General features: G+C 38.8%; 1 protein-coding gene across 2 annotated transcripts in view; it reads left to right on the top strand.

Annotated features, from left to right (window-relative positions):
* The window catches only part of PREX2 (phosphatidylinositol-3,4,5-trisphosphate dependent Rac exchange factor 2), a 226,555-nt gene that overhangs the window by 187,850 nt on the left and 20,409 nt on the right, over positions 1 to 18,296 (top strand). For both annotated transcript variants that reach the window (XM_070391971.1, XM_070391970.1), the window contains exons 36-37: positions 11,994 to 12,060; positions 12,527 to 12,717. In XM_070391971.1, the coding sequence (XP_070248072.1) occupies positions 11,994 to 12,060; positions 12,527 to 12,717 (258 nt within the window). The remainder of the gene's footprint in view (positions 1 to 11,993; positions 12,061 to 12,526; positions 12,718 to 18,296) is intronic.

Raw genomic sequence — 18,296 nt, 5'->3', positions numbered from 1 at the left:
TTTGTGCCCAGAATTTCCTTTGGAATAAATGACAGCTGAAAATATTAGAGATAAAATAAGACTAACGTGAAGATTCAGTTAAGGAAATATACTCTGTGAGGAAAAATTGTCAGTGCTTACAGAGCAGGATTTATTTTTATTTGTAACTGCTGAGTTTTTAGCCTGTCACAAGGACAGTCAGTCTTTAAAAAATGTATTCAAGGCATTCTGGTCAAGTTCTTTGAGTGTAATTTTTTCCCTACTGCTTTTGTTTAGTTCCTTTTGCTGACATTTCAGACTTCTGTTTGGTGGATGGACCACAGAGGGTGAATGAATGATTATACATTATCCTCTCAAAGCTTTTCTCCTGTACCAATCAGGAAATTTAGCTCGGGCCCAGAACTTCTGATTAAAAAAAAACATAATTGTAACTTAGAAGAAATGAATATGGACTTACTAAAAATCATTATTTGTGTGAAGAATAGAGTGTTATGTTTTGAATATTAGCTGTCTAGTTTCATGGACCTTACAACTTCAATGGTGGACAAAGTTCTGTTTTATATAGATCCAAGTTTGTGAGATTCGTCAGTCATTCAAGAAGAAAATGAAACATCTTTGCTTGGTTTTTTGGTAATTTTAGCCAAACTGACTCTAATTTCAGTTGCTTTGGCCAATTCCCACCCATTTTTCCTAGAATACCTCAAAATCCATCCTCCATGAGGTCTTCTTTCCTCCCATAAGTTAGTCTTTTTCTTTATATTCCTTTCTATGCCTACATTATAGACTTCCTCACATCATGCTTTATATTCATTTGATGAATATCTAATTTTCCTTTTTGATTTGTCTTTTTTTTATTTACCCATTGTTGATAATATGATTAATGAATGTTTGTTTGTATGTATATAAATGCCCAAAAGTTGGGGCAACTAGATGAGAATAGAAATGGTGGTGGATTCCTGAGTGACATGGTGGCTTTAACAGAATAGCATTCATGGAGAATAGTATGGACTCTACTGTCACTGCTGACAAGTCTTCCTTTTAAAAATAGTCTTTATGTTTCAACAATATTTATTGTGTAATTTAAAATATATTTTTATTGATTTCAGAGAGGAAGGGAGAAGGAGAGACAGAAACATCAATGATGAGAGATAATCATTGATTGGCTGCCTCCTGGAAGCCCTCTACTGGGGATTGATCCCGCAAGCCGGGCATGTGCCCTGACCAGGAATTAAACCATGACCTCCTGGTTCATAGGTCGATGCTCAACCACTGAGCCATGCCGGCCCAGCTATTGTGTAATTTATGCAAGTATAGGACTGTGTACAGCATTGGGATGCAGGGATGAATCAGACAGTATGCCCTTGACAATCTTAAAGGAAAGAAAGAGGAAATGCAATATACAGGTTATTTTGAAACACTCTACTAAACACTATGATAGAGGCAACAGGATGCCCAGGGAGTGCAGAAGAGACATAGGAAAGACGTAGGAGTTTAGCATGGGCAGTTCTGACAGATGACTGCTAATAGGCTAGTTGAAGGAAGGGAGAGAGGCTCCTTCAGGGGGAGAAAACCATATGAGCAAAGACATTGCAGAACCATGATGGGTGAGGAAGGGTAGAAAGGAAGCAGGAGGGGTGGGCAGAAGCAGACCAAGGGGACCTTGGGACACCAGTTGAGGAACTTAGCCTTATGCCTGTACGAGAGGTGATTGGCTTGTGAGTTTTAAGTGGTGCAAGGGGGGGGATCATGCATTTTAAATTGAGCATCCTGGTGGTACCATTGAGGACAAATTAAGGATGAAACTAGAGCAGAGTAAGAGAGACTAGTTAGGAAGTTATTGAAGCAAATGAAAATGGAGAGGAAAGTATCAATTTTAGAAATATTTAGGAGGTAGGAAAATAAAAGTCTTGTTAGAGTAGATAGTGTGTTGAGAGGGAGACAGACACATTGGATTGGGTGCCTGGATCATTATCTGATATAATGGCAAAACCAGAGGAGAAGTTCCTTGGGGATTGGAAGTGTCAGGATATTGAATTGAATTGGATTTGAGATGTGGGATTGCTATCTAAGAGGCTCTATCTAGTAGGCTGGGTTCAATAACAGGGATGTAACAGTTAAAACCAAAATAATGCCTGAGAGTTTCCAGACGATAGCACCTCACACACAGAGAGGTTTGGCGAATTGCTCAAAGGCAGGCAACTGGCTCCACGGGAGCCGAGACTCACGCTAGGTATTTTCAGCTCTGAAGCATATGCTTTCATACCAGTACTCCATTTCTTCTCCCAACACGTGAACGATCGCAGGGTTATCTACATGGCTTGGGGAAGTGTTTTAATGCTGTTGTAATTGTTTACAAGCATTAAATACAACACAAATATGTGAAATCTTTGGGGAAAAAATGAGAATTTCCAAGTGTTTTAAAGGGCAAAGAAGCATCTTGATTTGTTGTTTTGTTTGTTTGTTTTTTATGAAAAGATTTTGTTTCATAGCTGTAGAACTAGAAGAGATGAAAGAGACCAAAGTGGGAGAAAAAGGCAAAAGAGACTGAAATCATTATAATCATACTATTAATTAATTGAAAGCATCTCTAGAGTCTGACTATGAATCAATCTCACTGATGTATGTGCCTCATAGATGATTCCACACTCTCAGGAAGGGGAATTCATCTGCATATGTTTTAAATGCCATCAAAATGCATTATCCTTGCCTCAAATTTCAATCAAGTGTTGGAATATACACTATGTAATCCTATATAATAAAAAGCTAATATGCAAATTGACCAAACGACAGAACAACCGGTTGCTGTGCGTGTACTGACCACCAGGAAGCAGACACTCAATGCAGGAGCTGCCCCCTGGTGGTCAGTGTGCTCCCACGGGGGGAGCACTGCTCAGCCAGAAGCCGGGCTCACAGCTGGCCAGCTCAACGGCAGTGGCGGGATCCTCTCCTGCTTCCACCAATTAGCTGCATGACTTGGGGCAAGTTCGTAATATCTCTGAGCCTTGATGTCCTTACTTGTCCATTGGAGCTAGCGTTGCTTTTGAGGTTGCTATGAGTAATAGCCAAGAGGAGGTTTATGCAGATCTCTGTGTTCACCAAATGTAAAGAGTAGCAAAGGCTTGTTTCTGAAGGTGGGTTCCATGGGGTTCCTGCAAAGAAGCTCATTGGAGAATAAAGTTAGTGTGAAGGGCTTCTCCAAGGAGCTCGGTGCTGGGCCAGCTGACCTCACTTCCCAGTGGGGAATCCATAGAGGGCACTTGCACGAAACAACTATGCAAATGGAACTGGAAGAGCACTGAGATGCTCAGGGGAATAGCCCAGATTTCATACCAGAAAACGGTAAGGATAGAAGTGATTGTGGAGAACTATCCAGAACTAGCCTAGCTGTGCTTCCAGTCCTGGGTGTAATCCAGGGGTGGGCAACCCCTGGCATGCGTGCCAAACATGGCATGCCAGTAACTTTTGCTGGCACGTGAAACCCTCTCTTATAATCTTCCATTTACAATTTTTTTCTTAATATCGACTTTTTTATTTTTCAGATAAATTCAGTGCAGGTGCATCTTAGATAAATAATTTTACATAACAAGTTTTCTTAAAGACCATAGACATGAATTGACGCAAGAGGGGAAGAGCAATTTCTATGCTTCTGCCTTAACTCTCCCTGCCTTCCTAGATCCCACCAGTGTTTTGGTTTCATCCACATACGCTTGTGAATCTTTGTTCTCAGTGATGAATTTTGTTAAGTCTTGTAATAGGAGTAGCCTGACAGATGAAAGTAGTAGCTCCTGCATATCTCTGAAGGTCACAAAATATAAACCTGATGTAAAATCTCTGTTGTCAGTGATGCAGCAGCAAAAGTCCCACTGATAATATCAAACGGAGTCATAAAGTTTTCTGTCACACTATCAGTGTACATGTATACATTAAAAAATAAATGTATTTTTCATCATCATATACTGTGTTTTTGTCGCTCGAATGAATTTTATTATTTCTTCAAGGTTCTTCACATACCTATACCTTTAGGAGATATCAAGTAGGCGTAACATGTTCCCAAAAAATTAGGGTTGGCACGCAGAAGTATTTTGAGTCAGAGATTTTGCTGGTTTGGGCACACACTCACAAAAAAGTTGCCCACCCCAGGTGTAGTCTAACGACAGGAAATGTGGATGCCCAGCTCTGCTATGAATGAGGTTGCAGTACCCTTCTCCAGCAAGAGCACAGGAAGCAGGTGTAATTCAAATGGAAAGTATCAGGCTCAGCTCTGCTCCACTGAATTTGAATAATACCAGATTCTTTTGGCGATTAATAAGGAAGTGCCATGAGTCACTTTTGCTATTCTGCAACCAAAAATAAAAGTTGAGTGATACTGTGATTCTCTATACTCATGCTTTACATATACTTGAACAAACACTGCATAGACTGATGTTTAAAGTTTTCAGTGTGAGAAATAAGCTAGTTTCTCCCTTAGGGCCTACTCTGGGTTGGCATGGCAGCATGGCTTACAGGAGAAAATGTACCTCTAAACTCTTCCCATGTTGGTCTTACCCTCAGAGTATGGGAAATCCATTCTCTCGGAGATACATTAACAGGAAGAAAGATAAGATTTAAAAGCAATTTCTTAACAAAACTCCATTGAAATTTGTATTCTCATCTATAAATTATAGATAAATGTTACCAATTTTATTTCCTAGTTAATTATGTTAAACCATTGATTTTTAAAATTCTGATTGGTAATTAAGGTGACTGTAGAGTTGATAAGTTTTAAATAAAAACAAATGCTTATGTTTGATTTCTATTTTTATACAGTTTGGGTTTACTAGTATACACTAGTTTACTAGTTGACATTCATTGTGATGTGGCCTTGCTGTCTGTGACTATTCTGCAACTCACACATAGACGGGCTTACTGTGCCTGTCTATGCCCTGCTCAATACGACAAGTGCTTTTGAATGTTTGCATGTTGACACAATATATATTTTTATGCAATTTCTAAATTCCTGCTAGCAACTTTTTTACTTAAGTCTGCGAACCACATTTTGAGTGGCGCTGAGATAGAGGAATAGGCTGGCATTTAAAATAACAGTTGCTGGTGAGAGATGTCACTTTGGCCCTTCGTGTGTGTGTATTTCCTAAATGAGGATGGACATTGTAAAGTGAGCTAAGGGCAGACCCCACAGGAGTGAGAACAAGCTTGTCTTGTGTCTGGGTAAAGAAGTGTTATTGGGAAAAACAGTGGGACAGGGCTGCTCTGTAGTAGAAAAGCAGATTTAGGGAGAACCAGAATTAGAGGAGTTTCTATTTTCCCATGAAGAAAGGCTCCTGGGGAGTCAGGCTCTTCAGACACTTACAGGGATGGAAGGATACATTCTCACCTGACTTGTACACGTGTTCTCAGCTGCCATGTACACATACCCTAGTGAACAAGCTTTGTCTCTTGCTCATTGCTGTATTCCTAAAACAGGAAACAATGCTTCACACCGCAATAGATGCTCACACAGTATTGGTTGAAATAATTGAATAAAAAGTATCAAGAACATGTCTTTATGTCCAGAAAGCCAGAGTGTAGGATGAGTAATTTTTATTACTCTCAACTGTTGTTGAATGCCACAAAGATTTCAGGAAGGTTAGACAGATTCACAGTAGTTCATTGACAATTGGGACAAAGGAACATTTCTTTTAAGTCTCATGTCTTTTACCCCTTCACTTCCATCTAATTCAACATAGCAGAATCCGTGACCAAAAATGGTATAAGGCTTGCTCTCTTTCTGCAATATATACATGTTGCAGGTGCAGGAAGGACTGTCACCCTAGCATCCTCATGAAAAGAGGGACAAGATGAAAGTGAAGAAAAGGAGTGTTTGAAAACCAGAGAGTAGGATTCTAGTCCAGTATTTGCTGATTGAAGGCCATCAAAAGGAGTGTGAAATGTGGTCAGCAGCAGCCGTAGGGAACAGTGGGTCCATCTACACCACCTTGAACACCATGATCCTGTTTTCAGAGCATAAGGGAAGTCTGAGAAGAGTGCTTTTCTCAATGTGGGAAAGTACTGTCCTCTGTTGTCACATGACTGTCTTGTTAACCTCCCGCAATTCCTCACCCTCCCACTCCCAACACTCAAGTACAAGTAAAAATGGCGCTGTTAATTGACAATAGGCGGTTCTCTAATGACAGGCTCCTAAGATGCTCTGTTTTGGACAAGCCAAAGCACACATTTGCCCAAGCAAATCCACATTTATCCCATTACTCAGGATTTCTCTTACTTTAAGTAAAACCTAATCTAGAGAAATCAAGGCTAATGCTTAAGGACATGGAAAGTGGTTGGGATGGAGATGCAAATTAATGTTCTCCTCCCTCCTTGCTCATCGTGTGTTTTTACCCATATGTGAGCTCAGGTTGAACCTGTCGGGTGACACTCACTTGGACAAGAGGTCAGTATTTTTTAATGTGATCTTATGTAGATGTAGAGATGAGTCTGGCCAAGTGAGAAATTTCCATAATTATTTTAAATATAGAGATGATCTCATAAGCAATGACCTGGAAAAGAAACAAGAATATAGCAGAGATCTGAGCTGAATACTATAGTTATTCTTCCCTGTGTTGTATAAAACAGCAGGGGCTCTTATGCCTTTGTCATCTCTCTTGGGAAATTGGCTATACTCCACATGCCCAGAAAAAGGAGGGGGGTAGTGCCAAATGAGAAGAATGTCACATTTGTCATTGAGTTAACCTCTGTATCTTCAATGACAAAATTAATAAATTTAAATATTTTACATCAAGCTGTTGCATCATCTCTCTTTGTGTGAAAACCTGGCCATCATGGGAGCACCAGCCTGTTCCTATAGAGCTTTGATCCATTTGACAAAGCATTTACGTGATTCTTAAATTAGTATATAAACTTGATTAGCTCTACACAACTAATCTCTATGTTCTCTAAAGCTAATTTTCTTTCATGGAAAACATCAATTCCTATTTCCATTACCGTGGTCTTGTTATGAATGCTGAATGATGCTTTTCATTTCTAGGGTCTCTTGAAACTCTAAATTTCCTAAATTTTCACATTTTGTGTATCACACATTTCTTTCCATGTATTCTTTTTTTTGCTGGTAGCTAAGTTTTACTTTGTAGTGCTTCTCAACTGCTTAACAAATGAATTAAAATTTTTTAGTTTGCTACTTAATTTTGTCACAATATGATCCAGCTGACTTGCCCAACATTCTCTCTCCCTACCTTACATGAACCTTGTTTTCAGCCAAATTGGCTCCATCCACTCTATATCTGTTCTGTTCTTCCATGGCGTTGCCTCCACCTGAAATGATTCTTTTCCTTTTTGGCCTGTCCAGAATTCCTTCCATGGGCCAAAGTCCAACTCTTATGTTATATTCTTACGTGGCCTTCCTTCTTTCTCTTTCAGGTATATCCCAGTGAGTTTCTGCACTTTTTAATTTACCTCCCAACACTCTACCTTGCATTGTAGATACCTGTACACTAGTCTTTACTATTAGATTGTATGAAATTAGTTTGCTCAAGTTAGTTTCATTGTAATTATTAGATTTGGATAGGTTTATATCACTACTGATAGTACTTATGACAATATTACTTCTTTCATTGATATTTTATTCTATAGGGACTAAATGAAAAAATGTGATTGTAATGTATCCATTTTCTATGGCAGAGTTAATTTATAAAATTGTGACAGTGAAGCCTGATGTAATCAAGCATGAAAGGAAACTTATGGTTCACTTTCTATAAAATAAGAGCAGCACTTTCCAAATGGTCTCAATAAGATTTGCTATATTGGGACAAAGGATCATGACTTCATTCTTACTAGCCTCAGAAACATAATAAACTACGGTCAGTTTTGGCATTAATCCAATTTTACCATTAACTTTTTCATAAATTTTGATTAAGGAGCATGGTAAGACTTGCAATTAAGGGAAGTGCATTAGAAATTCATTTCCTGTCCACAGTTTGTCATATTCTGAAAAATACTGAAATTCTGTGAATACCTGCAAACTATAGGGATGGTAAACTATCTGGCTGAACTGAACACGTGTGTTTGTGTGTGTGTGTGTGTGTGTGTGTGTGTGTGTTTCTGATGGGGAGTACCTAAAATTAGCTGCAGCCTCAAGTCCAAGTTTTTATTTTAAGAAGTAATTGACTAAAGTATTTGTTGGCTGTGTAAATTTCATAAGAGTAACAAGGTGGCCATATTTCATGGTCATTTTCTCTAAATGTCACCAGCTCACAGATGTATTTTATAATAATTTGTTGCTTTCTATAATCATTGGTTAACAAATAATTAACTACTTTCCCAAGTCTAGATCAATAACATATATAACTCTGAATTTGTAGTTGGCCTTTCTCTTCTAAGAGTATTTTCCAGGATGCGGTTATATCACTTGATTTTTTTTTTCTATTTTAGTTCTGCTATATAGCAGCTTAGGAAAGATAAGATTGTTTCTGAATAAGGTTTCACTTGATGTGGGCACTTATTTATTTTAAATCTATAAAAGTTATTTTTCTACTGATTCTCTTCATCAAATATGTTTGTTAGAAGATGTTGCCCCATTGAAAAGTTGAAGATTTCTACCAAGTCAATTTTCATGAATATAGCAAAATTAGATCAACATGATCCTCCTGTTAACTTTTTAAGGAACATTTCTTTCAGAAAGCAGGTAGAGTGCCCAGTGTGGCCAGCTGTGGTGGCAGGCTTCAGTAGTGAAGTTTTCCTTGGTGTCCTAATGATCCCTGGATTGCTTTTACAGAATATTTTTCTCCCCAAACTATTCAGGGTAGGGAAGAGCTGCAGTTTCCACAACCAGTGCACCCGAGTAAGCCATTTAAATGATACTCTTCAACTTTCACCCCAAAAAGTTTCCTTTCTTTTGAGAACTGAACCTCTGCTTGTGCAGTGATTGCAGAATTATGTAGATGCCAAATATCTACCTTAATTTTCATTTTCTACATGGATCATAACATGTTTGAGATGGCCTTAGGGGGAAACTGGACACTTAGGCTTAGATACCTCCTACTGTGTGCACTTGAATAATAGTTATTGCATAAGCCCTGTTTGCTGACCATAGTACCGACCACTTCATATTCATTGATTAATCTTCAACATTATGCTATCAATACGCAGGGCAATTTTAATATCCACTGTAAAAATGAGGTGCTTGAGACCCTGGGGGGCTAAATAATTCATTGACTTGTGTGCTCTTTTTCTACCAAGTACACATGAGGAGACATGAGGACATCTGATTAGGTGTCTGTGTGGCTTCCAGCTTTGAAGCATCACCTACCTCTGTTCTGAATGTATAGTGATGCTGGATAAAATGTGAAGGCAGAAAATGTAAAAGTCACAGCTGAGGTCACAATTTATCATCTCAGTGACCCGTGAATGGAAAGGAAATGGGAGCAGTTCTGTGTTGAGGCCTCTGGCTTGTTGACCTCTGGTGGTAGACAGAGGGTTCTGTACAACTTCTTGAGGAAAATGAGGAATTAAAGTCATGCCACACTAGGTAGAGATCAAGAGCCATCTTCTCAGTTTAAAAGCAGGGTGTAGAGAAGGACTCTTCCACTTCTGAGTAAAGGGTGAGCTATCTGTTGTCTACCGCTGCCGGAGACTATAGCTTTTATGGACTTGAGATGGAGAAAGAAGCGGACATGGCCATTAAACTAGGAACTAAACTGGCTCATGATGTGACTGGTAATAATCCAGATGTCTGCATAATGTGATACTCCTGTCACCGATATGAAACTGTTTACAGATGGGGGTTCTGGGCACCAGATGAGCACAGAATCATTTGTAAGAGAAAGATGATGAGAGATAGGGGATGGAGCTAAGTCAAAATAACAAATAAAACTAAATTAAAAATCCTCCCACTTCAAATGAACTTGCAAAACAAAATCCCAAAGAACATGAAGCAGCCTAACGCTAAGAAAGAGCCAACGAAATTTCCACTGAAAACAAATTTGACTCAGAAGAAATTAAAATGTTGAAATAGCCTGGCAAAATATATTTTAGATGTTCAAAGTATAAACAAAGGATTGCAGCCCGTCAAAAAGGTAGACAATCTTGAAGAAAAAGAAAGCCAGTTATCCATTTATTTATTTATTTACTTGTTTATTATTTTCTGTAACTATTTTTCATTGGATTCTTTGGGGGAACATTAGCTAGTACAATTATATAGGTTTCAGACATACAAATCTAAATACATCATCTGCATCTGGTATTGTGTGTTTACCACCCCAAATCAAGTTTCCTTCCATCATCGTTTATCCCCCCACACCCTGTTCTACATCCCTCCACCCCCTTTTCTCTCTGGTAATCACCATACTATTGTCTGTGAACTCTTTTGTGTTTGCAATCCCTTCACCTTTTTCACCCAGTTACTTATTTACATTTATTAAGTCCACACTATGTTCCACGCACTGTTTTAGGTGCTAGAGAAGCAGCAATGAACAAAAGTAAACCCAACCCATCCCCACATGGAGAGTTTACATTCTCGTGCACTTAGTGGTAGAAATGAAATAAGATTAGGCAGAAATCTTGGAAATGAAAAGATAATCAGGGAAATAAAATTCTCAGAAATGCTAAACTCTATACTTGACTGCTTTTTTCACTTGGAAGATATTACTTAGTAAATCACCTAAAATGCAATAATTGCAAAATAAAATCTTTAAAAAAAAAAAGTGTGCACAGTCTGAGTATCTCTGTGTGGAGAGAGAGAACATGAGATTATGTAAAAAGATAGTAGCTGAGGTTATTTTAAAATTGAAGATAAGACTCTTCAAGTTGAAAGTGCACTTTAAGATTCTGTCTGGATACATAAAAATAAATCAATGCCTAAATATTTCGTGGTCAAACTTTAGAATACTGAGGATAAAAAGAAAGTCTTAACTTATGAGAGAAAAAATAGACTAGGCCCGAAACAAAAACAACTAGTTTGAGAGCAGACACCAAAGCAGTACTAAGGGGGAAACGTCCTGTCGATCTAATCCTAGAACTCTGTGTCAGAGCATACCCACTGACAGATGCTGACCAAAATATTTATTGAACAATCACCTTCTTGGGGAAGTGAGCCTAGAAAGAAAGTGTGGATTTAAAAGCGGGGGGCGGGGGGGGAGGGAGTAAAGAAAAACAGCTATTCTTTGATGCCTCCATTTAGGCCAACCATATGGGTGACCTTTAAGTGTGGAAGTAGTAAGTGCCCGCTTCGGGTGGTGCTGCCCTTTGTGAGGGAGAGTTTGGACCAGATGGAATGGAGAAGGGTGAGCAACAAAGAGCTTATCTGCACCTGTCAAGTTTCTTTTCTTTTTAAGGAGAAGCAAAGTGCAAAATGCTAACATAGTTAAAGCATGGTGGTGCATGCAAGGGTTTTCATAGCATTCACCTCAGTGTGTGCCTGTATAACTGAAAAAAAAAGGTACTCAGATCTGCAGAACAGGACCTTTTAGGCACAGCAATCAAGTTTATAAAACAGCCCGCCGTCTGGTAATGGGGCCGGTTAAAACCCAAGTCTTCATCAGGGCCCACAGGGCCCTACAGAGCCTGCTCTTCCAGCCTCTTCCTAAGCTGCTCATTCATTCATTCTGACCGAGCTCCAGCCGCATGGCATTTCTTTGTACCTCACACAATTCAAGCTTGTTTCCTCTTCTCATAACAGCAATCCTCTTAGAGAGTTCTTATCTCCTTCGGATACTGGGGAAAGTCTAGAACTCTTTAAAATAGCTTAAGTTCCTTTGATCTTGCTCTCCATCATGTGCTCATAGTAGATATCGACTCAAACAGGTAAATGAAACTATTGTCATGGCACTTGATGGACATTCCACTTCTGTCCTTATAACACTTTGTCCTGGGCTGAACACTTCCCTGGGTTGCTTCGAAAGTGCTATGTACCCAGCTGCGGATTCAGGATGAGGGAATAATTTGTCTGTAGACTTGTGTACCGAGCACACTCGTGCATTTTAATTTCTCTCACAATGAATGATACTTTATTCTTTGGATTCTTACAGGGCATTTTATTTGGACAAGTCAAATTCACCACCCAACTCCACATCCAAGGCTGCCTATGTTGATAAGGTACAAATAGAGGATAGCATTTATTTATGCTTTATCATTTACATAGCTCCCTTCCTCAATTTTTCTGCTGTCTGTTGTTTTTGCAGTCTCCAATTTTGCTAACTCCGTAATAAAATATTTTGGACTATTCATTAAAAGTTATAATAGCTCTGAATTATATTCCAGCTAAAAGGATTTCTTAAAAAAGAAAGACTCATGGACAGACAGCAGTATGGTGATTGCCAGAGGGAAGAGGGGCTGCGGGGAGGTAGAAGAGGGTATGGGAGGATAAATGATGATGGAAGGAGACTTGACTTGGGGTAGTGAATGCACAGTACAATATACAGATGATGTATATTGTATACCTAAGACCTTTTTAATTTTTTAAACCAATATCACCCCAATAAATTAATGATAAGTAAAATCAATAGAAGGATTTATGTCCACTAACCCTGTTGAACTTTATGTTCATCCCTTTGTTCTGTAGCTCCTGAGGCCTCTCAATGCCCTGGATGAACTCTACCGCCTGGTAGCCTCGTTTATCAGGTCCAAGCGCACGGCGGCCTGTGCGAACACAGCGTGCAGCGCCTCGGGCGTGGGGCTGCTGTCCGTGTCCTCGGAGCTGTGCAGCAGGCTGGGGGCCTGCCACGTCATCATGTGCAACAGCGGCGTGCACCGGTACGTGAGCGTCCCCGGGGGCTGCCCCGTGCCCACTTTCATTTGGTAGTTCCGGTTTACACGTTGGCGACAGGAAATTACAACTGGCAGCATTCAAAGGACAAATGTATTTGGGAGAAGATTTCGGAAATTAGATAATTCTTACACAGTATTTCCTGGTTTTAGTTCCTAAATTTTCTGTGACTATCCACACGAATGAATACAGTCCCACATTTCTATCATTGTAGCCCAGAATGTTTTCGCCCTTTTATTTATATTATAATATTTATACTTTAGGTACAAAGTTATTCATTGACCTTATTCACTGTAGGAACTTGCTTGGTAGGACACTTTTCATTGCATTCGGTGGACATTCCACTGTTTAGTGTTTTAGATCCCTATTACACAATTATTGTGAGTGGATGCAGCCTTGGGGTTACTACCATCTTCCCGCTCCTGGCAAAATAGTAGTCCAAGAGCCCAGATAATATGTTGTGTCTGAACATATAAGGGGACACCCAGATGGGTCCTAGTCAAGTGGTTTGTCTTCGGCAACTGTGCTCTGTATGAATTGATACAGCTACATCAGATGCAGAAGGTGAGTGGACAGCCACAAGTTAAGTTCTTTTTTATAAGCATGCGTTCCTCTTCTGTCATCCTTCCATTTTCACAAGGAAGCGAAACCATGTAGGTGGGAAAATAGGGAAGAATTTAGTTCTCATTGTCATCGGAGTGGGCAGAGAACCTTCTGTCATCTGTCATTGTCTTCTTAGTTCTAGGCCAGTTAGATTTGAGGATGGTGGTTATTATTTATTTAAATGCACTTGGTACTTAACTCATGCAATGGACTGCAGTTGGTGCTATTGGCTGTGTAATAAAGTGGTGACATAAAGTATGAACAACAAACAACAGAAAATAATAACAAATAACAAAATTAATAATAATAATAATACTATAACATTTAGTAAGAACAATTAAAAAAAACACAAACACAAGTAAATCTGTAGTACTTGTGTACAGAAAATGTAAATGACCCAGGAAAGTTATCCATAAAACATAAGATCTCTGCGATGGTTAGAACTGGGAAGTTTCCATGGAGAAGCTCATGGTTGAACTGGGTTTTGTTGCATCAGATTGAAGAGGTAGAAAAGGGGAGAAAGATGATTCAAGGCAGCAGGTGCTCATGTGTGAAATTCTGTTTGACTTGGTATGCCTGAATTCTAGTTTTCAAGTCCTACACAGCATGTTTTGGCTTATGCAATATGGCAAGACTTGATTTTTCTGAAAGGCACATTACATTTTTTTGGTTGATAGAATATACAGAATTTCCCTCTTTATTTTCATTGCTGTGTACTTTGTGCTCTATTGCAAGCTTACTAAGAGATTAATTGAAAATGTTGTCTGCCACTGAATATATAAAATTAGTTCATATTTTTTATAGCAGAAAAATTATCTCTACTTTATGATCAACTTGTGTTCATTCATTCTGGTCCTATTAATTCACTCATTATTCATTCACTCAACAAATATGTGTTGAACACCAATTATGTGCCAGCACTGTTTTAGTGGCTGGGGATATAGCATTGAAAAACTCTCACATAGTGTTGTTCATTGTGTTGGGAAAAACAGGTAGTAAAGTAAACAGGTAAATGTGTAATATGATAGGTGAAATAAATGCAAAAAAAGATTAGAAGTCAAAGGGGTAAAAGTTGACGGGCCGGGAAGAAGAGGTAGTGCCTTCTGAAGAGGTGATTTCAGTAGAGGCCTGTATGAACTGGAGTGAGTTATGCAGATATCTCCGGAAAGGCCATTTGGTCATGGTAGGGAACAGCTATGCCCATGTGGGAGCTCAAGTGGCAGTGTGCCTGGTGTGTTCAAGGAATGGCATGGTGGCCTCAGCCAAGTGTCCTCACCTTGAGCATTTGTGTTCTTCTCTTATCCTAGTGCAATATCATAGTTATCTGAGGACTGGAGACACTATGACAACCTCCACATTAATTTACTAAAAGTTAATATAATTAAATTTGTCATTTAATCTAAGAACCATAACCAAGTTGTCCAGATTATTCTCAGATATTCCATGAGCAATTGAGAATTTGACTGATGTTGTTTAGGAGAAAAAGATTGGTGTCCCACAACTATTTTACAATTGCTGTATTCATTGAAAGGTGTGTGAATCACAAGTAATATTGGGATTTTAAAGTAGTTTGACCTTTTCCATTTCTACAATTCAAAATAAATATAGTTTTGGTTAGCTCATTTTGGAGACATTTACTGAAGTGTGGGCACAAATGCCCCATGACAGATGCTGAATTGAAGGTCAAAACTATTTGAAAATGGTATGGTTTTGTTTTTCCATGATGCAGAATAAAATGAGACTTTAATAATATCTTTAATCTTTTAGTGAAGGCTGTGCTTAGACTTTTCATGATGGTAAATGTGCACTAATTTATGTTGGAAACAGAAATTCCACATAAGACTGGTTCTAAAATAATTGCCTTACTAGTTATAATCCAGACAGCTGGAGAGGAACTCAGGAAGATCCGCACCTGCACTGCCATTAGACATGGATCCAACATAGGGGAGAAGTTCACAGTGGGAGAATAAATATTCCACACACCTTTTATCATTTACTTTTAAAATCAAGATGAGAAATTGTCAACCCTATGATATCCACGTTAGATAGTCAGATTTCCTTTTCTGAAATAGTTTTAAAGGATTGCATTATACTGCATATGTTTCATATTAAAGAGAAGAATGTGGTTTCTCAGTATGAAAAGGCAGACTTAATTAGCATTAATGTCTAGGTGTCTCAATGCCATTCTGAATTAGATGGCAGAGCTGCATACAACGAGTGTGAGATTAGTTGGACAAAAATTCAGGATGAATGATTAAAATCCACTCACAGCATTTAGCCTGGCTTTGTTTTTATTAAATTCTCTTTCCCAGGGTAGTCCTTTGCATGAGTTACAATTCCACTGATGAACTTTCCTGCCCACAGTCTCTTCATTGCTTTCAAATAGTGGAAGAAGAGGACTGTCTCTTTTTAAGATCAGGTTTTGCCTCTTAATCAATATAAACATGTTATTAAAAGGTAGTTTAATAATAGAAAATTCCCAGAATTTCCCATCTTGACATGCTTTATTTTTATTTTATGTCATCTCTTGCAATTTATATCAAACAACACACATTTGAACACAATGTTATTGGTATATATAGTTTAACAATCTGCTTTAGGTTCCTTGCAACTATATGTATCTCCAAAATGTATGCATCCACTTTCTCATTATCACTTTTGTTTGTTACATAACATTCCAACTAGTGGTTATACCACAGTTTACTCAACTACTGTATTATTTTGGTGATTTCTTCTTTTGTATCCTTGGCACATCAGAGGCATCTTTCTTTATGTAGCTGAACATATTTCAATTTTATTTCCCATTAAGCCAAAAGAAGACAAAAATATCCTCCAGGTAGAATTACAGGCGTCTAAACCTCTGGTTTATATGTTATTGTTCAGGTTCCAGAAGGACTGTCCTCATGCACAACACAACCAGGCCAGGTGGTCGTGGGGCCCGCCCCCCCTTTACCTTGCATAAAGAGGGTACATATCATGCTTCTCTTCCAAATGGGCACTGACATTTCAGCAGTGCTTTCATTTACACTCCTTTGGTTTAACAAGTACAAACATTTGAAGATCTTTGAATTTCCTTTTCCACCAAGATTTATGCTACATATTGTCCATATGCATGCCTTACAGCAACTTTACCTTATGCCAAAGTGAGTGTTTTTAACTTTTTGCTAAAGTGAACATTTTTAGAGTATGGAAGCAGCACTGTGGCTGTTAAAGTTCCCTTTTGTCCTCCTGCCAGTTATTTGTTGCAGGCAATCCAGAAGCATGCCACAGGGATTTCTCCGTGCCCCTTCGATTTTATACTGCAGCAGCCTTCCGTTCAACGCAGTATTTCATTTTGTTTTGGTTCTTCGTTCCCACACCTGCTTACTAGCCAACTGGTTTTCTTTAACTGATAAAAATCAGTATCTGCACATGTTATAAAATCCAAGGCATGAGTCCTAATGTGTCCAAAACCAAAGACTCCCTTTCCATCCCGCTCCCATCAGCTTCAGCTTCCTGCGCCATGGGAACCAGTGGGTGGACATTTCCAGAGGCTACCTGACAAGATGTGTCAGAGAAATTTCTAGTGAGGGCAAGAAATCTGGAATTATTTTTCCCCTCTAAGGACTTACTCCAGAGGGTTTTGTCCACACTCTCTGGTTCTATTAACCATGGGGTTTGGGTGGTGTCAGAGCCCTGGGCTGGCCCTGAGGGAAAGGGGTCATCTGAACACAAGTCTTATGTTTCTCACTCGCCCATGACGTCCGTGAATGAAAACTTTGGAGGCTCTGTACTTGTAAATTACCTTTTATCTTCATGCTTTGTTGAGGGGGTGAATTTCTTCCAGGAAATAAGGTCCTGCATTTTTTACTGACATCCAGTCGGGCTTGTGAACAGCATCGCCAGGAGGGGGTCCACCCATCAGGGACTCACGAGCCCCAGTCAGCATCACCACTATCTTCCGTTTAAAACCACATATCAGTGTGGGAAAGAAACAGTCTGTGGCGACACCAGCCTGTTCTCATCATTAAAACAACGTAATGATGATGAACATCAAGCTGGCCATCATCTGTGTATTCCAGCGTTAGACTGCTTTTTCTTTAATATGTTGTAGAAGCTAACTTTAACATGTATAAAGTTTTAGGAACTACAGGGATATAGATATAGAGATTAGGGATAGAGATATATGGAGTTTCTAACTTCAAAGGGGTCTATTTCTAAAATGCTTTCTTATTTTGTTATTTGGAAATTGGGATATATTTTCACATTTGACAGTATTACAAATGGTGATTGAATTCTCAGTCATTCTTCTTCCCTTTCTGTTACTGAACACAAGGGGTTGGCCACTTGGGGTGCTCTGTTCAAGGACTAGACATGGTTGTGGCGAGATAGTTTCTTTAATTGTGACAGGTAAAGAAGACAAGATTTCTATCCAAAACTCTGCCTTGGGGAAGGTATATGGACTATTGGATTAGTTATATGTTGATTTCTTCTTCGCAGTGGGCTTACCAGGTTGAGTTGCTGTCAAGCTCATCTGTTTATAGCTGCATTTGCAAAATGCTGTGGTACATTTTATCACTTAGCAAGAAGAGCATTTAATAAGAACCACCCAGACCTTGAGACCCTTGTCCTATCTAACACTTCCCTACCAGCTAAAAGTTTATATAACCCATCCTGTGACCATAGCATAGGACCTAACGTGTGATTGTAAGCATTTGTTAGAAAAATGAAATCCAGGAGTTAAAATACAAGACAATAAAGAAAACTATGTATTGCCAATTTGGTTAATGAAAAAGTTGATATTTCAAATGATGATCAACAGTGTAGTGACTCTCGATTCCTACAAGCAATTTAAAAAATATATATGTTTTCAGATAAGTTATCAATGAACAATTTTGAAAACCACCTTTGTTTGAACTTTAAAGGACTTTCTCTTAGCAATATTTTATTCTGTCATCATATGACATTGGAGGACAAATTGACA

Source organism: Myotis yumanensis, unplaced genomic scaffold (assembly GCF_028538775.1).
Source record: "Myotis yumanensis isolate MYYU_CA2020_CCGP unplaced genomic scaffold, mMyoYum1.0.hap1 SCAF_15, whole genome shotgun sequence".
NCBI lineage: Eukaryota > Metazoa > Chordata > Mammalia > Chiroptera > Vespertilionidae > Myotis > Myotis yumanensis.
Note: the sequence above shows the minus strand (reverse complement) of the source record. Positions and strands in the feature narration are given on the sequence as shown.